At 38.1% G+C, this 26018-nt stretch overlaps 2 protein-coding genes across 4 annotated transcripts in view; both read right to left on the bottom strand.

The window, feature by feature from the left end:
* Positions 1-1934: 1934 nt before the first annotated feature.
* LOC140342592 (cathepsin K-like) lies at positions 1935-18016 on the bottom strand. Its single transcript, XM_072428834.1, has 8 exons — positions 17885-18016; positions 14143-14269; positions 13707-13829; positions 10150-10305; positions 8950-9168; positions 8306-8471; positions 5609-5714; positions 1935-4097 (listed from the first exon to the last, which is right to left on the bottom strand). Exons 2-8 carry the CDS (start codon positions 14263-14265, stop codon positions 3998-4000), a joined length of 993 nt encoding a protein of 330 aa, XP_072284935.1. The 5' UTR covers positions 14266-14269; positions 17885-18016; the 3' UTR covers positions 1935-3997.
* A 5418-nt stretch (positions 18017-23434) lies between these two features.
* Positions 23435-26018, bottom strand: part of CTSK (cathepsin K) — a 31360-nt gene continuing 28776 nt past the window's right edge. For all 3 annotated transcript variants that reach the window (XM_072428832.1, XM_072428833.1, XM_072428831.1), the window contains exons 6-8: positions 25478-25643; positions 24527-24632; positions 23435-23637 (exon numbers count right to left, since the gene is read on the bottom strand). In XM_072428832.1, the coding sequence (XP_072284933.1) occupies positions 23538-23637; positions 24527-24632; positions 25478-25643 (372 nt within the window). In that variant the 3' untranslated portion in view covers positions 23435-23537. The remainder of the gene's footprint in view (positions 23638-24526; positions 24633-25477; positions 25644-26018) is intronic.

Here is a 26018-nt window from a genome sequence, read left to right as displayed (position 1 = left end):
TACAATCCTTCATGAAAAGGTGAGATTTCGGATCTATATGCTGGACATAATAGTCCTGTAGCTTGGTATGACATAACTTCCCTAACCAAAGTGATGGAAGAAAACTATAACGCAGACGATTAGTTTTGGGAGGTAGGAGACACTGGCCATCAAAGAGTTTTACAGAAAATTGCATATATCATGAAATGATTATTAAAAACCTCTCATGGTTGCTTTTAAGGCACAGTTTATTAGTATTCAACAATGGTGTTGATGTTCACATTTGAGCTGATGGCAAAATAGACCAGAACATCTGACATTTGGTTTGATTATACATAAATCAGATAAGGCCAGCTGGCCAGCCTGTCATTTAATGTAGACATAGGCCGTGAACTAGTTGTCTTCTGGCTTCTGGTTTCCGCAGTCGTTATGTTTCAGCATTTTCTTGGACATTTTTATGCATCATGCAGTAACTATATACAAATCTAAATTTGCAGATAGGAGACACACATTGGTCCAAAATTGGTTTGGTATCTCATTGTGATAGCTTATACCTCTATGTTGTAGATCACAAAAACTCAAGTTAGTCCATTAATGAGAGGCTCCTAAAGGACCTGATAAAGAGGGCACCCTTGTTGGCTTAAATAAACACAACAAGGTATTTGTTGTAGAGTTGCAAGTGCCTGGGACAAGATTTTTCACCCGTGTGAAACAACTGTTGGTTCCCCAGTCAATTGAATCTAGAGCTTTAACATTCTCTTGTCTCATTGCCTTGTCTCTTGGCTGATGCTACACTGATCATTAATTAGTGTGTCTTTCAAAATACTGAAACATATTTTGCATGTGTTACAAAAACACAACTTTTTAGGTTGGATAAGCAAAGCTTGCCATACTGTTTATATATATATATATATATATATATATATATATATATATATATATATATATATATATATATATTGTAGTACAATGAAACATAGGATGCGAAATTCAAAGGGCATCATGCATTATGGAATGTTGGGCCTGGATAAGGATGTAAGTAAATGTTGTGCTGTATATTTGCAGTTCTTTATTTGGGATCCAGGCTTAAAGTGTCCTGGAAGGGAATGAGGGGGCCAAGGACCTCCTCCATTTTTCCAGGCCAGAAACTGAGGAGGGCCCTGGATCACCTGGCCATTATTAATAATAATAATAATAATAAGGAGCATTTTTTCCAGACTCAGGGAAGTTGCAGCCTTAGGCCAGGTGGTTCAGGTGGACAGGCTGTGTGTAGCCTGTATCATGGGAGGAGAGCCCAGGAAGTCTCCCAAATTTAAGGTCTGTGGGACCAATGTAAAGAAAGCCAGGCGGCTAAAACTAATGTTTTTTCAATCATGCCGTAAGGATCCCCTTCCAGAAAACCCTTGGAACATGCTTTCTGTGGGTGTTTTTTGTTGCTGTTTCATCTAAATAAAATGGGTCCTGAAATTTGAATTGGAGCCCTAATGACCTTTTTGCAGCGAGCACGTTTGAATCTAATCCCTCACAACATAAATATTTGTTTATGTACCTATATGCATGTATATATATGCTTACATTCACTTACATACTATCTTTCATGAACTTCATTTATACATTTTTATGCCTTTTCTATACATCTAAATAGACATACTGTAGCACAATACATAAAACAGGTAAATGCACTAAGCATACACTATAAAGCTAAACGTTTGAGAACAACTCTCCATCACCTCTATTAGCCCGTTGGACATGTTTTTTTTCAAACCAATGGCATTGATGTGGATATTAAAATCTGGGCCTCATCTCCCAACCTTCTGGCCCCTGTTCCCCTGGTTGGTTTACCAGTGAGCAAAAGCACCACTGAGAAGTCCATGTTCTTAACCTTTTTAACAAACGGCAACATGCTTTTTGTCTTACACCTAACAGACACCAGAAAAAAAGTGATTACACAGAAATAGAAATTCATTTTTTATTTTACTTGTTACCATTTTTTGATCACAAAGTTTTTTTTTACACAAGTTATAATCTTGTAGCTAAACTGTGGCAGGGAGCAGCTGTCTGCTGTGTTGAAGGGCCAACACAGGTTCATGGTAAAAATCCTAATGTTTTGTCTCTGTTCGGTCGAAAGAATTCTAGAACTGAACTGAGGCAAATTCAAGCAACACTAATCATCAATATCCAATACAATTTTGAAGTCCAAGAGTACCAGACTCTTAAGTTTACAAACAAATGCAACAAAAAATAAAAAATGGTTTACTTAGTGTCCCCTATGGGCATTCACCATTCAAGCTGCACAGCAATCATGCTTTTTTGTTTTAATTTAATGGGAAACTCCAAGTTTACTTTCCCAAAAATCAATTGTTAAAAAGTCTAAATACTACCTATGTGTTCATACAGTTCATTTATACACATACAATATTGTTATATGACTGGCCTTTCATCCTTAAGGCTCATTAAACGTATTATCATTCTGTATGTATGGCTTTTTTGTGCCGCCGCGCTCAGGGAGGGTGGTGTTTTGCTTCTCTTCTGGGGCTAAAGTGTCCTGCACTGTTCATGAATGTGGTCAATACACTAAAATTAGGCTGATTTCAGTGATCATTTGTTAGGTACTACAGATGAATGGAAGACCTAAATCCTTTTAATACCATGCCTGGGTGGTGCCTTATTGCTGTATATGCTGTGTTAATTTAAAAAGGGAAGCATGAGGTTCACTTTACATTTCAACAAGACCCTTATCCAGGCATTCAGCTTGGTTGGCCATAACATGCCCCTCTTCCTTTACAATACCGGTTGACATGCCTTCCCTCAACAATGGGGGGCAGTCCCGCTGTTGAGGATCAGAGCCTCTTCATTACAAAAAAAATGATGTTGAAGATTGTAGGGGAGGGGAACTTATGGTGGAATCTGGAATACCTGGGAAAGCTCAGTGGTCTGATGGAACTGATACAAGTGGAGCTGGCGCATTTACATTAAAAAATGCCACACAGAGGAATAAAAAAAGCACTTCTATGGAAAATTCTGCATAGGCACTGAAACATACAATCCATCTAAAAAAATAATTACACTGGAATAAACCACTTATTCTGATCATACTAACAAGTCAATGTTTAAAAAGTGTGTCACTCTGGAGGAAACAACGAAATTATGAAAAATTAGGTTAAAGTGACCACAGTTATTGTATATGTTAATATTCCAAGGCCAGTGTACATTGCACTTGTTTTAGGATAAACCCAGTGTGCCGAAAAGAAACCACACAAACACATTACATGCAGATCTGTTCTGGCCCAGAACTTGGTAAGCATCATTATAATTCAAGGCCAGGGTTCTGGCTTCTGACTCCATATGCCATCCAATGTATAGCAGCTGTAGGCATACTTGGGATTTTAAAAGACAACTTTGGTGCATTTCAGCAAATAAAAATTTGTTTCTTGATTTTGGTTTCAGATTTTTATGTTTTTGTGTCATCCACAGGTATAGGGCTGCGGCCTTCTGCATGTCTGACATTGTAGTTAGCAAGTGATCTGCACCAAGTGAATATACAACTCAATGTAGGAGCCTGTGTGGATGGACTTTGTTCTCGGATTGGCGACATCAGTATACAATGCTTCTAGAATCATTTAGAATGTAAAGACAGGGGCCTGTCTTTACATTCTAAATGTAATATCTAACCTGCAATTGACCACCTTCTCACCTGCATGTAATCTAAATCAAGCAAGTTTTGCATTTCAATAGACTTGTATGGAAATGCAAATCACATCTGATGGAAACCAAAGCACGTTTTCACAGTCTTCAAATGATTTTTGAAATGACATTAACATGTTTTAATCTCCTCTGAGACTAAAGGGATTGGGTGTACATCTAATTTAAGGCAACGTGTAAAAACATATATGTATTTGTGTGAATTCCCTGCAGGATAGAAAGTGCTATTTTAATGACATGATTTAGAGGAGGTTGGATGAGGACTGATGATGGCCAGTGAAGCTGTCCTGTGTCCTTTATGCACATATAGAATAGATCACATTAGGGGGTAGCTGGCGAGGTTGGCGATGCCGCAAGCGTTTTGTTTGTCTCTGGCCATGAGGATGTAACCTTTATTTCCCCAGTCCTCGCCCCAGCTGTGGAGAGAAAAGAAATATATTATATTTCCATACATAAATGCTAATAAAGATCAGGAAAGTTAAGCTACGTACACACGTCAGATTTTTATCGCCCAATAATCGGCATCGGCCAATTATCGGGCGAAAATCTGCCGTGTGTACAGTCGGTGTCGTCCATCGTCCGGACGACCGACCTGCCGGATCCACGGACGATGGACGACAGCCGATCCTAATGAAAGGGAAGGGGGAGAGCGCGCAGCAGGGTGCCACTCCGTCGCTCTCCCCCTCCCCTCTCCATAGAGCATGAACGGTGCTGTATGTACAGCACCGTTCATGTATCGTGCACTCCCTTGTCGTTGGAAAGGATCGTGAAAGATCCTTTCCAATGACAAAAATTGGAAGTGTGTACGCAGCTTAAGACTTTTGTTGCAATGACAAGAGGGGCAAGGAGTTATTGGAAGTGGTGGTATTTAACCCCCCAACTTCATGGTGTTGGGGTCAGTATTTGTCATAGCTATGGTACAATGACTGATAACTCTACCAGCCATCAACAATGTAGGGTTTGTTCCTTCAGTAGTCAAAGCAGTGGATCAGATTTCATTTAGTAGCGAGGTCTTGGTCATTTTGTCAACAGGTTCAACCCCTTGGTCTCTATGGAATTGATGGTAAAGAGTAGCAGGTTGACTGACCCTAAAGTTTTCACCATTCCTGGGATGAAATATTGCCCTAATCATATCAATAAGGATGTAACCCTGTTTTGTGGGGTTATGGGAAATGACCCTCTCCTCCAAGTAATTACAACTGATGCTGAAGCAGCACCTGGGCAAACAGGGATCACAACCACCTCTAAGTGGATGTTGGGGCCATTTTGAATGCAGTTTAACTTTTGAATTCTGAACTTGATCAGTGAAAACCTATTGAATTTTAGGATATTCTACTACAGTGATAGGACAGGAGAAGGTAGAATAACTCAAACTCTGATGGCCAGACTTTAAACAGCTTCTCAATATAGTTGCTGGATGTTAGTTACTAACTAACTATGCTAGTTCTCAAGTTACTGAATGTTTCTCCATATCTAAAGCATCAGAAGGAACTTCTTCTGAAGCATTTAAGCTCAAAACAACTGGAGGTTCCAGTGCTTTCCCACTCCAGTGATGGATCAGATCAGGCTAGCAAGGCCTCCAGGCACACCCAGTTACCCATAGTCAGATGGCCAGAATTTTTGGAAATCCAGATCCAAACCCACCATTTCCCCAGCAGGTGAAAGTCTCTACAATATAATTTCCTAAAAAAAAAGAAACTTAACCAAGGACTTTTCTTCTTAAAACAGAGGAGGCTGAAAAACCTTTTTTTACACGTATTATCCTGTACATCTACCAGTGCACGAATGTGTGCCATGGCCTACCAGTGTTTAAGTCCGACTACTTGATAGTCCTTTGTTGGGCTTAATATACAATATTAAAAAGTACATTTAAAAAATCAAATTGATAAAAGTGCTTAACATTTTTGGCCAGCGCTTGGTGAAATACCTGTTCTTAATAATCCAATGTTTCGATTTCTTCTGTACCCCATAGCCAACAGCAAGCACGGCATGGTTAATATCCTCTGCATTACATTCCGGGTCATAATATACACCTGTATAGGCAGTAGGAAAATAAAAGCATGGGTTAATGGTACTGAACAGGAGACATCGGCAGGGGAAAAATAATTTCATCTTTATATTCTAAAATCCCTATCCTACACTTCCTAACATAACAAAATGCTTTTCTCTCTCTACAGATGACCTATCACAGGTCATTCTACCAATGATTGTTATACATCTTCAAATGTGATATTCTTTTGGTAATGTAAAGTGTTGTTTTTGCACCAAAGGTACCTTTTATAATTGTGGCCAAAAAAATCAACCTCTGTCTCATCAGACCATAACACATTTTCCCACATGCTCTTGAGAGACTTTATGTATATTATTACTAACTTTAGCTGGGCTAAGATGTTTTTCTGTAAGAAAAGGCTTCCATTTTGCAACCCTATCGCATAGGCCAGACATCACCAAAAGAACACCATCCCAAGATGAAGCATGGTGGTGGCAGTGTCATGTATTGGGTTGTGTTGCTTTTCTTCAGCTGGAACTGGGGCTTTAAGTCAAGGTGGAGGGAATTATGAATAGTTCCAAATACCAGTCATTTTTGGCCCAAAACCTTCAGGCCTCTGCTAGAAATCTGAAGTTGAATTTTACTTATCCACACGATAATGACCCCAAGCATTCATTCAAATCAACAAAAAATGGCTTCACCAGAAGAAAGCCAGAGCCCAGACCTAAATCCAACTGAAAATCTGCAGGTGACCTGAAGAGGGCTGTGCACAAGGGATGCCCTTGCAATCTCAGATTTTGATTTCTTTTGCATGCAAGAGTGGGACAATATTGCTAAGTTAGGATATGCCATGCTGATAGACACATACCCAAGAATGCTGTAGTTAAATTCAAAGGTGCTTCAACACATTATTAGTTTAAGGATGTGCACATTTATGCAACCAGCTTACTGTACATTTTTTATTATTTCTCCTAACAGATTTGTTTGTTTTTTAATTAAATTGTAGAGGTTATAAGTCACATTAAAGGTGGGAAAAGTTTTGAAATGGTTTATTGTGGTCTCATTTTTTACAATTGCACTGGGATCAGTGGTACTTCAGTGAAATTAGGGGATCACCTAAATCCAAATTATTGGAAGATAAATAGTGAACAGCAATATATTACATTTTAACTAAGTTTTTAAATGCTGATTGCTTACTCTATATTAACCACTAGATGGCACCATGGTACAATCTTGTCATTACTAAGTAAGTTACTATACTTAATAATTATAATCAAAAAACTTTGTATTATTGTTATGAAAAATTACTATTCACCTAACAAAAATGAAAGTATCACTTCCCCCTGTTACTCTAGCAGCTGGGACCTTCTGCATATACTGTATACTTAGTAACCTGTAGTTTCTCATTTCCTGTTTGTTCAGCTGGTTCATTGATTCTCTAAAATTATCTCAAAACAAATAAAAGACAAGAGTTTCCTGCTATAACAGATTTTTTCCCTGTAAATAAATATGCAAATTAGGGACTGTAGGTCATGTGAAGTCTGACCAGAGTAAGTATGCCAATAAAGAACTCACATATTTTGGGAATGTAGTGAGTTCAGTTTTCAGTCAATAGGGCAGCAACTTTAAATTTAGTAGAAAGGACTCTTAGCATCAAGTAATTGGATGTGAGCCGAGTTTGGGGTTATTCAACACAAGGTAAGAAGGAAGAGCAGCTGTAAAGTTTTGATTTTTTTCGCAGGGTAAACTGACTTTTACAGGCCACCATGGTTGATATTTTGGATCTGAAAGGGGTAGACAAGACCAGAATTAGGGGGGGAGCCCTTCCTTCTGTATGTGAGGAAGAAGGGAGCTCTACTGTATAATTATAGGGCCCTATGAAATCTAGTGGGAGTTCAACTGTATGGGGGAAGTCTTTCAGTATGTGGGGAACCCTAATGTATGGTGGGGGTAGCCCCACTGTATAGGTTGAGGGCCTTACCTAATGGGGAATGGAAGAGCCCTACTGTATGAAGGGGGAATCCAACTATACCTGGGAAGCCCTAATTTATGGTGGGGGTAGCCCTACTGTATAGGTAGAGGGCCTTCTTGTATAGAGAAGGAAGTTGCACTATTGTATAAAGGGGGGGGGGGGGGGTCCAACTATATGGGGGAAGCCCTAATGTATGTATTATATAGAAGGCCTTATTGTATAGGAGAGGTGGAAGTGGGAGCCCTACTGTATAAGTACGGGGCCCTGCTGCATGGGGAAGGAGAGTTGTACTATTATATGGGGGGTAGTTGTACATGGGGAGCCCTACTGTATAGGTAGAGGGCCTTACTCTATGGCAGAGGTGGAAGTGGGACCCTACTGTATGGTGGGAGTAGTCCCATTGCATAGGTACAGGGCCCTACTGTAAGATGAAAGAGAAATGGGGTGTTCAACTGTATTTTCCCTAGTGTACGGGTAAATTTAGGAAGATTATGTAAATATTGGAATGCTTCACCATATAAATAACACAGGAGGACTTTCTTGCTAACACACAAACTTATAATAATGACGGGCACACATTTTGATCTTTGGAATCCTTGGATCCTTTGAGAATCAAAGCTAAGTTTTGATTGGCTGAAATGGCTCCACTTTCCATAACTCACCTTTACTGTAGAACTGAAAGGTGGTCAGACTGGCATCTATACCCACTGAGATAGGCCCAACCGTGGCCACTGCCTTCTTCAGGGCCTTCTCGCTGCCCTTTTGGACTTCTTTATATGATTTACATTTAGCAACTCTGCCTGCTGTGGTGTAGTTGCAGGTCTGGTCCTATGAATAACAAGCATTAAGCATGAGTCTGGAGAATAAAGAAGTGTCTGAGAAAAGGCAGAGACATGCTCATCCATACATATTGCATATTTAAAAAACATATGGATTTTTGCATGCTAAATGTTTTCAGATCCTGAACATGTCAAGCTGTATTGTCTCCCCTGAGTAGTTCTCCTTTCCAGGATTGCAAAAGACCTTCTCTTATGTCATGGAGATGAGTATATGGGAGGGGGGGGGGATTCTGTTGTTCAGAAATTAAGGGATACCAATGGGTTTTTGTATAAGTTCCACCCATTATGTTGCATAGTTACAAAAACAACCTTTTGGAGGACGTGAACATGAACATTGTACATGGGGTAAATGAACCCAATTATCTGCCGATAGATCACAGTACTACATATGAAATCTATTCTTCACCCATGTGTGCAGAACAAGGTGTCATTTGGGGAATTACAGTTAATGTTTTGGCACTACTCACCTCTCCAACATAGGGATAGGCCGCTTCGGAGTCAATGCCTTTGTTATCCCTCACGTACTCAAATGCGTTAGTCATGTAGCCTCCTCCACATCCGTCATTCTTTGTCACACAGTCCACCAGGTTCTGAGGACTGAGAACCACAATTTTCCCTGTTTTTTTCTTCAGTTGGCCTTCTAAGGCTCCCACTGAGCTGAAAGCCCAACATGATCCACATGAACCCTGTAGATCACAGCAGAGGAGTAATTCAATAAGGTTACACAACGATCTGCTCGTACAAATCAGATTCCCATTTTATTTAAAAAGACAAAGACAAATTTGAATTACATATAGTCCTCTTACAGTAGACCTCAAACTGGAGAATGGAGGACTAGCACCAGGAGCCAAGAAGAGGCAGTACACACATGAGATATAAATTCATTTGTCTTTTGCTGTTCCATTAATGTTCAAAGCCTAGGCAAGGAACACATGGTCTTTTACAGCCAGGAACATTGATGATGTTTACATTATTAGAGGTTGCCTTAAGGTTTGTTATTTATTAATTGGACAAAGTTTGTCTGGCACATTTTGGTATTATCAGATCATAAGACCAGCAGGGCACCATCAAGAAGCAAAGCTACATATAAACCTACTAACCTGAGAAGGCACATAGATAAACCTTGGAGTTGAGGTGTGCATGGGGACAAAATCTCCACCCATCCCACACCTCCAAATTAATTTTTATTAGCCCATCCCAACCACAAGAATGGATTCAAAATGAAGGGGATACCTAGTGAAGGGTAGAAAGTATTTCCCCACAGGGACAAAAAAAAATCTTGGTGCCCTGTTGGGGTAACATTAGGTGTCAGGACTTCTTATGTCTTTTTAAAGAATACTTGTCACCTGCACTGTGTTATTGCATAGGTGGCTTTTTAAGTCTTTAAAAGTTTGATAAAAAATGTGCACATACAAACACAACTGAGGCATTTTATTTAACTCACCGTTTATGGTTAACACTAAATTGACGATCTGTATAGGCTTTCAAAGTGTTGTCTGTTGACAATTTTGTGTATCATAATTTTTTGCCATTATGTGGACCCATACAGATTTGAAGCGTGACAAATTTTGTATCTGTTTACTCAATGCAACATCATCTTTTTGTAATTTACCAAAACACTGGGAACTGCATTAATAATCTTAGATGAAAGCTGATTGTAGTGTTACCTGGTTCCGGACCGGTGAGACGTAACCTTTCTTCCTGTAGTCAATAGAATCAGGAATGGTTACTGGTCCCTTATCGTCTTCAGCTGTGACATTCGTTGCCCTTTTGTTAAGAGGGACTTTAAGTCCTGTCATTGTCTTCACAACCTCTTCACTGGTCTGCAAAGAAATGGAGCTTTGTAGAATAACAATTTCAATGGAAGAAAGAGGGGAGAAGAACTGCTATTTATGGCAACCTAAAAAGTTTATATATATATATTTCATATATGGACGATTCAATATAAACCAATTACTGACATCGTGTTGATCTTGTCAGTAACTTTCACAATATTTTTATCATACATACCAAATTGGCGAAACGCGTCGTAAAAAAAAGAAAAAACAGACAACCCTGTATTTTGATGTTACTCTGAAATAAGATTTTATGTTCTTTGACTACCTGTGACACTTTATGTATGGAATTAGAATCTACTTGGGCTATGTTGAAACTAGGATGTGAAACATGATTATTATATATAAACTATTGCCACAAAGAGCCATTCTACTGTCTTTTTTTCCATATTTATACAACTAGGCTTGGCAATCACATTTAATGTGAGTTAAGAAACCAAAACCCTTTGGTTCTCACTTGAAACCAATCACAAAAGTTAAAGCAATAATAAACTCTGTAAGCTTTGTCCATAATGCGACAGTGTGTACAGAACATACCTACCTCCTTCTTTGTGCCCCCCAGCACCATCTCCACTGTCAATTGTTCCTCCCACCCCAATCCTCTTCAACAATAGGGTGGCCACTACATTGTCTCCGTCATCCAGGTCTTTGCTCTGCAGTGCCAAAAAGAGAGCCAAGCTCTACATTTCATGTCACATGCCCCATCCAGTGGAGACAAAAAGCCACAAGGTGATGGGGGTAACATTTATTTTTTGGCAAAAAAAAACGTCTCTACTTTCTGGTGACTTTTTTATCGAATAAGTTTACATCTGCTGTATGATACATTAAATCAGTATAAAACTAGCTGAATTGGCTAATCTGTAAATATATCATGCGGAATTGCCCAGTTTGCAGATAATCACATGATACACAAATCACAATTTCATATTCATTTCTATTTAAAAAAAATCTATTCAAATATTTAGTGTAATCAAAAAAGCTGCTGGGAAGAAATTATGGGCTGCTAATAAATAACAAATACAAACTATGACTGGGGGAGGAGAGAAGTGTTAAATCAGCAATATTCCTATTTTTTATGAAACACAAAAAAATGTTTTACAACATCCTGATGAAATCACAGGATAAATGTGAAATTTCAGTCTGGTTAAAGATGTATCAAGTAACTGCAATATTTGGTATTTACAGTTAAATTCTACTGATGTTATCCCTGGTGCCCTTGGGATGAGCACCTGCAGCTATCTTTGATCTCAACAGGCCAAGTGTTCATATATATATAGGTTGTATATATATGTTCATATGTAGAAGTGCACAACCATGCAAGCATTTAGAATCTTTGGTAATCAACACTTCCAGGATTGACTGCTGGACCTCTTATCCCTACATAACTACAGGTATCCAACCATCCCTGAAATGCTGAATGTTGAAAAGTCTTGAGGGAAGCTGTAAGTATGGGATGGACAGAACAGACACGTGTTACCATATTGGTCACTACATGCCCTTGGTTGGCTATCCATGCACAGATGCAGTTTAAAGACTTAAAAGCAAGAGACTATTTTAACCGTCTGCTGTGATGGTGGCTGGTGCTGTGACTTTTTACTAACTTCCTTGCATTTTTGGACCTGGATCTAGTACTTGCTGACCTAACCTTTGTTGAACCTGGATTGCCTCTCTACCTGCCACCTGCTTTACCCTCTACTGATTTAAAGAGTAAAAGACTATCATAGCCCTAGCTGTGATGATGGCTAGAACTGTGTCTTTGCATAAGTCACTTTGTATTTTAGGGCCCGGACCTAGTATTAGTTTTCCACTCTGCCTATCCTTTCTATGTTGAACCTGGATTGTCCCTCTGTCTGCCCCCTGCCCTGCCATCTGTTGAGCCTTTACTACTTCTCTACCTGCCACCTGCTCAGACCTTGGCCTTGAACATCCACTACGTCTCTGCCTGCAGCCTCCCCTGACCTCATGTTGCTCTTTGACTTTGACCTCCACACCAAGGCCCCTCCATCTTCTAGTAGGGTGACACTGATGGCTGCTACCAGACAGCACTTTGTATCAGAGGGTCTGATGGCCATTAGGATAACTGGCCCATCACCCCTTGTGGGGTGCTTTGGTAAAAACCAGGTGTCCCCTAAAAAATATTTCTTAAATGAAGACCTAGCTTTTTTTCTCTACTGCTCCATTATCAGTTAGAAGTCTTTGATGGATATATATTTGAGATTATTTTTTCCAAATATTTTTTTATATAAAACAATTTGAAATAAAAAATAAACATATCCCAATCTGCTATCTGCTACCAAAACAATATTGGTCTCAAAAAAAGACGTATTATACCTTGAGATATACCACAAAAGCAAAGATAGGAAGTAACTAATTTAAAAAAAAGGAGGGGTTCTAAAACTATTGTGAGAGGGGAACATTCTCAACCTGAAAAAGTTAAAGAGGACCTAGTGATTTCCCTTTAGCTATCTCACATCCTTATATTTAGTCATTTGATGATTAGAGTTTTATAGGCAGAACTACTTCTATGTTTTAAGTGCTGTGTTCATTTACACATTAAAGTTAACTGATCATTAAATTTACACTTTACTTTACATTTATTGGGCTCATGTCAACCTTACTAAGGCATGAACTAAAGCCTGGACCACATGGTGCTTTTCTACCAGTAGCACTATGACTGTTCTTGTTCTTAATTGATTTTTCAGGTATAAAAAGAATCAGAAAAACACAAAAATGTTTAATATTATCGTGCACAAGGCATAATAAAAACATATATTCTATATAATAAATAGTTATCGTGGTCATAATATGGACATTTAACTTCTTGCATTATCCGAACGATAGGTAAATGAGGTAACATGAGTCCACACTGAACTATGTAGATGTAGGTGCTGTGGAGCAATTCATCATCAAAGTTCAGAAAAGAGGCACCAATGTCTAATTCTTTGGGTTTCTGAGCAGCTCTTCTGCTCCTGGCTCCCTTTCAGCAGTGACATGGAAGCCTTTCAATGCAGACATAGCGCTGTTCCTTTTTTATCAGAAGCTAAGCCGAGAAAAGGAATATAACCCTTGGAATATTAGGAAGAATTGCTCCACAGTACCTACAGTTACAGTGGTCATCCAGGGTTTGTTTCAAAGCTTAAATACTACTTGTTAAAAACATGTAAATAGTTGAATATGTCCAAAGATAAAGGAAAAGCTGGCTTCAACTAATTCTCTTTAGTAATTGTGATGTTCAAGCATTTCTGTAGAGGGTTCAGATGGAGCTCATCTATGTGTCATTAAAACATATTAAATATGTTGGATTCCTTTTCTAGAGTGATAATCCTGCTTTTGCATATGTTCCATAGATACAGTACAGCAATGAGCATTGTCATTATGCAGCCACTTACCATGTCTCCCAGATGATTCATGGCCAGTTCATAGGTGTGCATGCCCTTTAGATACTCATTATTATGTGCACTGATGAATCTGTAGTTCTTTTCCCAAATATGACGTCTCATTAACTCATCCATCTGAAAGATAAGAAAAAAAGGTAAATACTTGGTAAAGACTATGGTCTCATGTCCATAAACCAACTATTCCAATATCTTCTTTGCCATCTCTAATAGATTAAAAGGCTTTCTAGCTTTGGTGTAGATACGATGAATGCTATGATGACCACCTGCTTCTAGACTCCAGGGGCCCATTATGGCATCATGGCTACTTTGCCTTCTTTATTACCATTTATACATGTATACATGTACAAGATAAATGAATACATATGGTCTTATTATAAGCCTCCAGTTTTCTTTATAAACACATAGTTTCCAGTAAATGATTTGTTACCTCCCCATTATATTGCTTCTGGTAGGTCCTCTTCCACTGTTCCCACTCAAAGTCCAAAGTGTCATCCCAGAATGGTCCAGCTTTCAACAGAGGAAGAGTGAGAAGCAGAAGGTAGAATATCATTGTGCTGCAGGAAGAAAAAAATGTTTATAGCATCTGTAGAATAAAAAGGATCTGTCTTGTTCTTACACGCAGTAAAAGTACCCATATTGTACTATAAAGCAATGTATCCCCAAATCAACAGGTCATGAATGGGTTCTAGCAAAGTCACTTTTATACCTACACTTCATTGAGCAACTTATGTCATTAGTTCTATAATTTAGTCATTATATAACGTAAAATATAAAAATATAACTTTGAGTACAAAATCCTGGAATGTTTGGGAAAGTATATTCCATCTAAATGGCATTTTGCAGTGGTTGTTGTGGTATACCGTGCCCAGATACCTGTTAATATTAATATTACCTTGTTGGGTATTACTATGATATCATAATCAGTTGCACAAATTGTAAATTTTTATACACATATGTAATTATACACATACATACAGCTAGGGTAGCATACATACCATTGACCCTGCACATATTAGATATCCTAATGCACACGTAAACCTTAAATATATGTTACAGTATGTATGGCAGCTTTCTACATATAAGGCAATAATTTTTCCTTGCAGCCAGTTTGCATGTTCAATATTTTTCAGTCCAAATTTCCTTTTGGTGACACCGGTGAAACATGCCTGTGTAGTATGCTTTGGCACTGCTGCTTGTAACCTCCATTCAGATTGAAAAAAAGGGAAAAACTGGGAGTGAAGGAGAGAGCGTTGAAGAAATGATTTAATAGGGGCCTTAATGGCAGAATCCCCAGGTAATGTTTTAATGAAAGCTGCAGATTTTAAAATATTAAAACCTTGCATGAGATTTTAAAGTGTAACTAAACTTATGTTGGTGGGGATTAGCTTTGCCATAATTATGGCACACCTGCCTTTTTCTTAGCACCCTAGATCCATGACCTGGTCACTGTTGCATTCCGCAAAGTTAACATTTTCACTCGAGACTCTTCCAGGTCCAGGTCCACCATGATCTTTTTCGGCCATTGGGCAGCCAAAGATGTTGTAATTATCCCCAACATCTAGGTCTATTGCCTGCACCATCAGGAAAAGAAATTAGATGTCATAGTGTTACATCATCCATGGCGGCCCAATGGCCAAGGAGGGGGTCAGTAGACCTGGAAGAGTCTGTAGTGAACATGGAAGTTTTGGGGGATGCAGTGATATGAGGCACCACCAGGAATAGAATTAGAATATACACTGCATGGCGCATGTGTAAGCTAAAAACAAAAAGCCACCAAAACCCAGAGAAAAAAAAACCCTGGTGACTTTTATATTTGAGATTAGTTCTGCTTTAATGGTTGGGTTTTTATGTATTTAAATGCATAGACTATTATTATTATTATTATTATTATTAATAATAATAATAATAATAATAATAAACAGGATTTATATAGCACCAACATATTATGCAGTGCTGTACAATAAATAGCAGTTGCAAGTGACAGACAGATACAGACAGTGACACAGGAGGAGGAGAGGACCCTGCCCCGAAAAGCCTATGTGTGTGTGTAAGTACGTATTTAGTTGGTTTCACTTAACATTTCCATAGGAAACATATTACATACAATCCATTCATTCCATAGATTCACTGCTTTCAGAAAAAGCATGGTTTGATGGCCTTTAGTAAGTTTTTAAGTTTATGTGTATATTGCAAAAATGCAAAAAATTGGCATTAGGGGTGCTATGGATCCTTTCTTGGTTCACCTCACCATACCTTGATTGGTTGTCCTTCTCTACAAGACCTTCTCTATTGTGTTTTTTTGTTTTTTACTGAATCAATATTTGAACAAATTATAATACAATTAAAATAGTTTTATGCATGTTGAATAAAAAAAAAAAAATTTAGGAATGCTTTTATATAACCAATAGTGTGATGTTGGTTTGTAGGTCTCCAAAAATTGTTGGCATATAATTAAGTTTTGAAGAAGCATTATTGAGTTGTCACGGAATGAGGTTGTCTTTCTAAACCTTGTCAATTCGTAACTACAAAACTAGAGCACATGTGGAACTGTTTCTACCGCGAGGTGAACTGAGAATACTGCTGACAGTTGTGTAATTTGTGTGAATCAGGAAGTCACGAGGAACGGCTCCTCACAGCTGGTTTAAATTATCCAAAAATGGTTTATGATTACCTCCTACTACATGTAATAAAGACAATCCTGAATTTCTTTGTTCTGATCTAAACTGAACATACGAAAAACACTCTGGCAGGGCTGTACATTGACCCTGTGCATTTATTATATAGAAATTGGGTTGGTAAGTACTGGGTTTTCTACTGTAGACTGGCCTAGTTGGGTCTAACTAATAAAGGGTTTTTGCAGGCTGCTCCCTGGTACACAGGGGCCACTATATGGCTATTTGAATAAATAATAAAAGGCAGCTTCATGTATATATTGTCTTAAAAGAATTTGTTAGAGGTATCCATAGAACTGCCAAAGCAAGTTTTCAAAAGAACTCCTTTTATCTAAAGCTTAACCAGCATCTAGATCAAGCTCTATGCTTGGTGTTAGGATACATTTTTCTGGTTTTAAATTCTGCATACGGGTATTGGCCCTCCACCCTTTCATTATGGGGGGACAATTATCTCCTAGTTGTACTCCGGTGTTGTCATTCTCTCCTATGGGATACGTTCTGTAGACATGGTCCACCCTTCACAGCAATGATATGCAGCCATTGCTTGAGTGAATGCATGCGTACAGGTAGCAGTAAGAGACCATTACTATTATTATTTATTATTAATAAACAGGTTTTATATAATGCCAACATATTACACAGCACTGTACATTAAATAGAGACCATGCAAGCAGTGATGTGGCCACCAGAAGAAGACCCCTTCTGTTTTAAAAAGAGAAAAAGAGGAGACTTTGCACTGGAGCGCTACATAACCCTAGCATAAGATAAATGAATAGGCAATAAATAGTATTGCTGCAATATAAATGCATTGGAGTTAATTTACTAAAGAAATACATGATGTTCTCTAAGCATAGTTAGTTATCCCTTTGCAAGCATAGAAGTTGTAGCGACAATTCAAGCATACCCAATACCCACAAGAAAATCTAAAAAAATGATATTGCTTGCATATAATTGGATAGCTTATGATTACATGTGATTGGCAGTCAGCAGAACGTTGCCTTATTTGCCAAAGCTATCCATTCAAAGGGATAATTTACTTTGCTAAGTGAACAGACTAAATTTTATTACCCCAATATTACATTGTGGTATTGTGCCATATATTATTACAGTATATTGTACTAGTATACTGTATGAACATCTGCAAAAACAGATTAGTCAGTTTTGAGCAAAAGCAGCAGCGAGTCTCCAGTGTACAGGCCTAAAATTGTAAAGTCAGCCTTTGTTTAAAAGTTTTACATTTTCCAGGAGCAGAATCTTAAAGAATCTTTGAGCCTTAAATTTGAGCTTGTGCCTTACAAATCACAGTTAATGAACAACCATGTAAACACTGGACACGTACATATAAAACAAAACACATGTGCATAGTATACATAATAAACCCACGGTTCTGTTCTGTTGAAACAAATAAAGTGAACGGAACTAAATAACAGAAAAAGAGAAAGTTTCAGTATGGGCCCCCAAGGAATTAAATGGTATTTACAAACCAGAGCTCAGTACCTGTAGAATGGTCTGTTTCCTCCTCTGTCTATGGTTTCTTCCTACTGACTCTGCTGAGACTGAGCTATTTGAAAATACTGTGGGCTGCTCCCTTCAGGGGAATTCTGGTGAAACGAGGGGCTGGCTTACAAGAAAAAAAATCACAGAACTCAATCTGAGTCTTCAGGTTTTATAATCACGAAGTAGGTTATATTTTCTAGGACATTGTTATATTACGCAACTCAGAATCCATCGGACTTGGCCTTCTGTGTTGTGTTTCTCTTGCTTGAAGCTTGGCAAAGGAGCAAAGCCACAATCTTTGTTCTGGGGATATTTATTCTTCTAAATGATGTTTCAAGTAGTAAACATCAGGGGCCACAGAAGTATCTCTGTAGAAGAAGCCAGGTGGGGTCATTTACCCTTTGTGTCTTCTTCTAATACAATACATTTCTAAACACAGGATTTACATTTGTAATTCTAGCTAAAAAAAAACTTGGAATATTTAACCTTAAAAAGTTACCCCCTCCATTGTCTCCATCAATACCCTCATTGATGTGTGGAATATGTAGAAATAGCTCCAGTGAACAGTGCATGTTTACTGTTTCTGCCATTCCAACAAAGAAATTGCGGCTCTAATGCACTGCTATCGTTTGTACACCCCTTGTCTCTTTGGCCAAGCTCATTTGCTTATTGCGGAATACAAGGCCTTCTAGAAATAAAATGAGAACATTACAAAATGAAATCCAAACCATGGAGCTGTATTCATCACCAGCAGTAAACCATGGATTACCGTGAATAGCGTGTTGAAGGAGAAGTTTTATTGTTTATTATTTATTTACTTTTACGGCACAAGGGTACCAGGTTCAAATCTCAGCATTAGGTTTGTATGTGCTCCCCATGTTTACACCCACATCCCAAAAACATGCAGTTAGGTTAACTGGCTTCCCCCATAATTGACCTTAGACCATGATATTATTATTATTATTATTATTATTATTATTATTAATAATAATACCCAGTTTTTTTTTTGTAAAATATTTTTATTGAGAATAAACAATTCTCAGGTAAAACATAGTAAATACATTACAAAAGAGAACATTGGCCGTAGTAAAAAGATGGCAGTAGTATACATTGTATGTCCATAATAACAGTACAATAGAGATAAAGGCCAGCTATATTACCATCATTTATTGTCCAAACATTATTAGCCATCAGTGTATGTGTATATATAGGAGTGAATAAGAGGGGGATGGGGGAGGGGGAAATATATCCTCTTTGAAAACCGGTTCATGTGGAGGGGGTCGCCTTCCAGGACTTTGTTAATGTACCAGGTGGTTTGGTTGAAACATTTAGGGAGATGAGCTTTAGTGGTTGCATTCAATGTTTCGATAAAACTCTCCCAGGTCTCCTGCAGCTTCATAAGGAACAGCTGGATCCAGGGGGGGTCAGTGAAAATCCAACAGTGGAGAATGGATTTTTTACCAACTGCAGACAGAAGGAGTAACAATCGTTTGGCACCACGAGAGTAGCGAATACCGTCTCCACCCACCATACCAAATGTTGCCCAGAGGGGCGTAAAGGAAAGAAAAGTCGTATATAGAACAAGCAACTCGTCTCCAAAAATGTTATATTAGGGGATAGTCCCAAAAATGATGGAAAAGATCAGCTTGAGGTGCACCACATGTGAGGCAGTTATTCGACTCTGCTAGACCCATATGGTATGCTCGGGATGGAGAGATATATGCTCTATGGAATAATTTAAAGAACATTTCTCAGTATTGAACTGAGGGCACTGCTTTCCAGGACGCTCACAGCATTTGCAGTAGGGTGGATGATTCCAAATTTGGGAAATGCTGACGCAAACCTACCAGGCCCGTGGTTAAAGAATCATAATTAATAGTTTCTGTAGAAATCTGTAAAATTTAGATATATAGTCACGTGACTGGAAGAGAGGAAACAAGTTATGCCTAGTTCTTGATTGCAGTTCAAGAAGAGAGTATGTTTTACATGTTTTGGGGTTCAGAAAGGATCATACCGAGAGTATGCCCGCATTATTACACAGTTTTTATATAGCGCATCGCTTTACTAAGTCCAAAGTCATGTGACTAGCTGTCCCTCAAAGGTTCTCACAATCTAATGTCCCTATCATAGTCATATGTCATTAACACAGTCTAAGGACAAAATGTTGGGGGGAAGCCAATTAACCTAACTGCTTGTTTTTTGGAAGGTGGGAGAAAACCCACACAAACGCAGGGAGGACCTGCAAACTCCATGCAGATAGTGTCCTGGCTGATATTTGATCCTAGCACTGCAAATGCCAGAGTGCTAACTTCTGAGCCACCATGCTGACCATATTACTGACATATGACCATTGTAGGGATATCAGGTTGTGAGACCCTCTGAGGGACAGTTAGTGACATGACCATGGATTATTTAAAGCATTGTTTAATGTCAAATTATTAATTATAATTGTATAAACTATTCTGAGGTTTAATGAGGTGAAGCTCTGTTAACTCATTCAATTCAATTATTGGGAAAACAAAAATCCTGTTTTTTTTTTTTAGTTTTAGTAAATCAACGCTATTGCCTTTGGAAAGGATTTGCACTTTAAAGAGCAAAGGTTTGTAGACACCAGATCGTTATACGAGTTTGTTGGACTTCCCATTTCAAAAACATGAGTACTTTTATTGTCTGAAGGAGCTGGCCATCAACAGATATTGTAGTTACATATCAGAATCCGTCTTTTGAGCCCTAGGATATAAGATATATAAATATATATATATATATATATCAAACTTTTTTTAACTTCCCTTTAAAAGGTGGCATAAACATTCATCCACTTTATTATCTAAGTACTTGTGTAATCCTTTTTCCCAAGAAATCTAATAGTGTTATGAAATATGAAATATGTTATTTCTCAATTTGGAACACTCATCAGTGAATGCTTGTGTTTTAAAAAGAAAATTGCCTTTGTGTATAATTTTATATATATGTATAAATATAGCCAAATTTTTCACACTGGACATGCAGACCATTCTGGGAGAGAAGTTTTCTGCCTATATTTTCACAGTAGGGTAATTATTTGCTTCCTTTTAAAATAAATACATATTTATTATTGCATACTTTGCAGTAGTGTGGCTAAACTGACAGACAGCAATGGTCCGTGACCTCACTTTTTTCTACTACAGTTAAATGGAAACTTACAAGAAAAATTGGGATTAATGATTTAAGAATGTAGAGTGTAGTAACAGGGCCTCTGCAACAGAGAACCCAACCTACTTATACAATTCTCACCAGCTCTGCCATGCTGACTCTTCCTCCACTGCAACTTGTATTAAAATGTACTAAAAATGAAATTGATGGGGAAAACTGACACTGTGAATCTCTTAGTCATAGTGAATCTCTTGCTTGAACCTAGAGATCAGCAGCTATATTTAACTCAATGGGAGTTGTTGGGAACCATTTTTGCATGCACTTCTATGCGGCTGTAGTTGCAGTGGATTGCAAGCTGGTTTCTGACAATTTCTTCTCTGTATAATGAACCACATCTCAAACTCAACTGCATTTAACCTTACTGGCAACTGGTAGCCACTCCCTGTTGCACCTTTCTAGCTACTATGCTGTGAACTGCAGAGGTCATGCAGGTCAGGTTGGGTGCGGCCTAAGGTTGAGGTGCGATTTTTCCTCCAGTGGAGGCAAAGCAACCGTGCAGCCAAAAGCTATGTGTTCCTTTCAGGAACCGCATTACAATCCACTGCAAATGCAGCTGCGTAAAAATGCATGCACAAACTGGTTAATAAATGCTCCTATTCAGTTAAATGGGAACAGTTCGGAGTGTGGTTGAGTCTGTAGTAGAATGCTGCATTTAATTCAAGTCTTAAATGGCCCCTACTTGTATTTTTGTATTTTACTTTGTATGGGAAGATGGTTGGCAATAAACAGAAGAAGAAAAAATATTAAAGGAACATACAATCTGTATAAACTCACAACAAAAATCCGACCAGTCTTTGAACTTACACCTTGTATTTCTGTTTAAAGCCAGCAAACTGAACTTTATTTCCTCCTTTTATGCAAATTGTATTTACTTTAGCCTCGTCTTAGGGATGATTGCACAACATGTGAAGCAAAGAGACAGATACACCTAATAAACATAATGGCTTTGACTTGAATCCAAAGAAAACACCACTGGACAATTACTAATTGTATTCAACTAAAGATCCATATAGTATGTGTACCTAGGAAAATGTCTAAAAGGGGATTGTCCTTCACGCAGTTATTTTGTGCCAATCACATTTCTTTCACATGCTTTCCGGAGAGAATAATTTTGTGGTTCCAACATTTATAGGGGTGGAAACTGTCATCTTCCCTTTTTATTGCTTAGGCAAAATCAGCTTGAATATTTTGTGATTTAGGAAAAGTAGGACAACTGTAGTGGTGGTGTGGGCGACACCAATATGAATCTATCTGCAGAGCAGGATCTGAGAGGAGAGAGGAAACAAGGGCCAATGGAAAAATGAGCATTAGAACTATTCTCTTACAGGACATTGGGTTTTTGAATTTTTTTTGGAACCTCCGCAGGGTTACTGGATTGGTTTAGTATACACAAATGTAAGAATTTTATGTTTTCAACCTTGTTCCAGCATGACTGTGAAAAAAACTTGGGTGGCCCACACAGAGCTCTGATTGAATGAATTGGAATGCAGATGGTAATTTAATTCTTCTCAATTCAGCCACATAGTAAAAGTCAATGTTACCTTCAAAAGTCTCTATTTCCCATTTTTTAGGGTTAGTTGGTTAAAAAGGCTTCTGAAAATGGTGTGGAAGCCAGTGGAAAGAATGCACTACAGTGATGGCTAATGTAAAACCTTCGTAGACACCTAAAATCATCATTAGGGTCACGTGGCTGGCTCTACCAAGTGGTGTTGGTGGAATTGGCCACAGTTTGAGGAACTCCTAGCAACCACTGATGGAATGAAAACTACATATGCATCATGGGATGGGAGGTCAATAAGCCACAGTTCAAGGAACTCCTAAGAAACTTTGATGGAACCAGAACTATGCAGACATCATGAAATAGGCCAATAGGTCAATCAGTTTTAGGAACTCCTAGAAACCTGAGATAGAACCAGAACTTTGCAGTAATTATGAAATGGGAGGTCAACTAACCACAGTTTAAAAAACTTCTATAAACCTTTGGAGGAATCCTAGGGTTCAATTGAACTTTAGCGAGGAATAGCTTTACTAGGGATTGTTAAAGAGCTATGGCATTCAAAAAGGAGCAACAAGAAACTTCCAACATCCTCATTTTCATTGAAATAGGTCAAGAAGAAAAATGGCATGAGTCACTTTAAGCTGGAAAGTTTACTGGTTGCCTTGACTTCTCCAAAACCTGTGCCCATATCATATTCATAATGTCATCTTTTAAGAAATATCCTGATCATAACATTTAAGGCCTATTAACATAAATTATTTATTTAACAATACCTCAAACTTTTACCAGAAACATTTTCTTACCAAGATCAAAAATGTTCTACGCCAAATCCTTCCAATGGTTTTAGTGAGACTGCACAATGACAAGATGTCTGATATTTATTGATAGGATAGCTTATTAATTCCAGATAACAGGAAAAGCACTTATGATGGACTGACAAATAACGCAACAAGGTTCTTCTCATCACATTAGTGGGAAGCTGGCGAGGTTGGCAACGCCACAGGCATTTTTCCTGTCTCTTGCAAGCAGTGCAAAGCCTTTTCTTCCCCATTGTGTTCCCCAGCTGAAAGAGAATGCAAAAGATGGGTGTTATTATATACCAATCAGATGTTATAAAAACAATAATTTGTTATACAAGTTTTCACATTTACTCAGCCAAGGAGACAATTCTGTCCTCTGCCAGATAGACAATATAGAAAAAAAAGACCTCATAGATTGTAAGCTCCTTGGGGCAGTGTCCTCTTTTCCTCCTGTGTCACTGTCTGTAACTGTCTGTCATTTGCTACCCCTATTTAATGTACAGCCCTGCGTAATATGTTGGCGCTATATAAATCCTGTTTATTTTTATTATTAATAATAATAATAATAATAATAGTAATAATAATAACAATAGGGTAATGGGGACATAACTGAGCTTGGGAAGACCCCAAAAGAATTGAGCTTGGGATGGCCCCAAAAGAACAAAGCTGACCTACACTGATTGTCTAATACTAAGGATATTCAAGCAGATTTATGAATTACCAAAATTCAACTTGAAAGTGGTTAAAACCTACAGAATAAATTCACCATGTGTAGTCATACATTTATGATTACTGTGGTCGTAAATCTTAATTCTTCATAAAAAAAGGTACCCAACTAAGCTGTAAATTCAAGAATAAGCATTTCTCCCATGTTGCCCTTAAAGCCACATAAAATGCCCCTCCTATGGCTGTAAAGGTTTTCCCCCCATTGTTTTACTGCACATGTGGGGATACACATGTGAGAATCCCATGCCTTTTTTGTTGCATTTGGCAGCTCTACCATATATTTATAATAATTAATTATTTTGGGATTGGAGTGTATTATCTGAAAAAACAATGTATGGAACAAGGAAATGGGAATTTTGAAAATTTTTATTATAGGAGTACTTGCATATGAAGTAGTATGGATTTTTTATAATATTTTTTACCTACCTATTCTTGACAATCCAGTGCTTTGTCCCCTTCAGATTTCCATAGCCAACAGCCAGGATAGCATGATTGATCCCCTCAGGGTCACAGTTTTTGTCATAATAAACTCCTGTAAAAATAACACGAAAGATACTGTATGTGAAACTTCAATCCCAAGACATCAGCAATGTTCTAACAGTGACATCTCTTGTCCTCTATTATAAATTGAGTCCACAATGGGTAAAGAACCAACAGGAAGAACAATTTAAATGTGTTCAAAGAAGTTAAGAATTATTTCTGATTGGTTGTTGTAGAATACCCTACATTTTGTATGTGGTTAGTATTTTTCCGTCTTTTTTTTTCAAGCTATTCACATAGTGCAGAACCTACAATAAAGATTTTACTTTACTATAGTTAATACCAGTTATAGATGGTTCCTGATTGGTTGAGGTAGAATATTAAACTGTGCCCATGGTTTTTTTGGGGTGCTGGTAAATACTGTTTTCTCAGCAAGGTACTTTTATCACTAGGAACAAGAGTAATAAGTAAGAGTATTTTTTTTCTAAATAATTGAATCACTGGAGCACAATGTCATTGAAGCATGGAGGTAACTGGAGCACAAATGGTCAGTGGAGCACAAAGGGTCAGCGGAGTATGGCGTCATTAAGGCATGAGGTCATGGGAGCAAAAATAAAGTCATTTAAGTACACAGTCATTGGAGCACAAAGGTTCACTGGAGCACAACAGTCACTGATGCATAGGGTCACTGAAGCACAAAGGGTCACTGGAGCATAGGGCCAATAAACTATTAAACCACAAGGTAATTGAAGCTCAAATGGGCTACAAAAGGGCCACTGGAGCATAGGGTTACCGGAGCACACAAAGTAATTGTCATAGGAAGTACTTTAAAGCACAGCTGTTGGTTGATTTTATATGAGGATATATACAGACCTTGCTGTAGGTTTATTTTCTCACCTTTATTGTAGAACTGAAAGGTAGGTTGACTAGCATCAATGCTAACAGAAACAGGACCAATATTCGCCACAGCTCTTTTTAGGGCCTTCTCATCACCTCTGGGTATTTCTTTAAAACCTTTGCAACCTGCAGCTCTTCCACTTGGATTGTAGAGGCAACCTTCATCCTGGTACAAAAAAGAAAGGGAAAACCCTAAACACCATGTATAATATTTATAAGCAAATCTGTAATAGGTGATAATTGTGTCTTGGCACCAAGGCTGCTGTTAGATTTCAGGATGAGACTGAAAAGCTAACTGCATGCTTTTAGGGGTAATTTACTTTTCTGCTTGGGTTACATCAAGTGTAAGATTCAGGAGTCAAAATTTAGGGTATAGGGTTTTGTACTTTTCTAATGTTAAATTTGGATAGGGAACTCTTCCTAAGTGTTAAACCTTGGAATTATAAGAAGGTATGGTTGAAGGTATAAATAGCCAAAAAGCCAAGCAGCCTTTTCTGTTCTTTGGAGAGAGGGAAGCGAACATGAGGTGCCTTGCTGAGTT

The sequence above is a fragment of the Pyxicephalus adspersus genome, chromosome 12 (genome assembly GCF_032062135.1).
Source record: "Pyxicephalus adspersus chromosome 12, UCB_Pads_2.0, whole genome shotgun sequence".
Classification (NCBI taxonomy): Eukaryota; Metazoa; Chordata; class Amphibia; order Anura; family Pyxicephalidae; genus Pyxicephalus; species Pyxicephalus adspersus.
The sequence above is the reverse complement of the archived record's forward strand: the minus strand, read 5'-3'. Positions and strand labels throughout refer to the sequence as shown.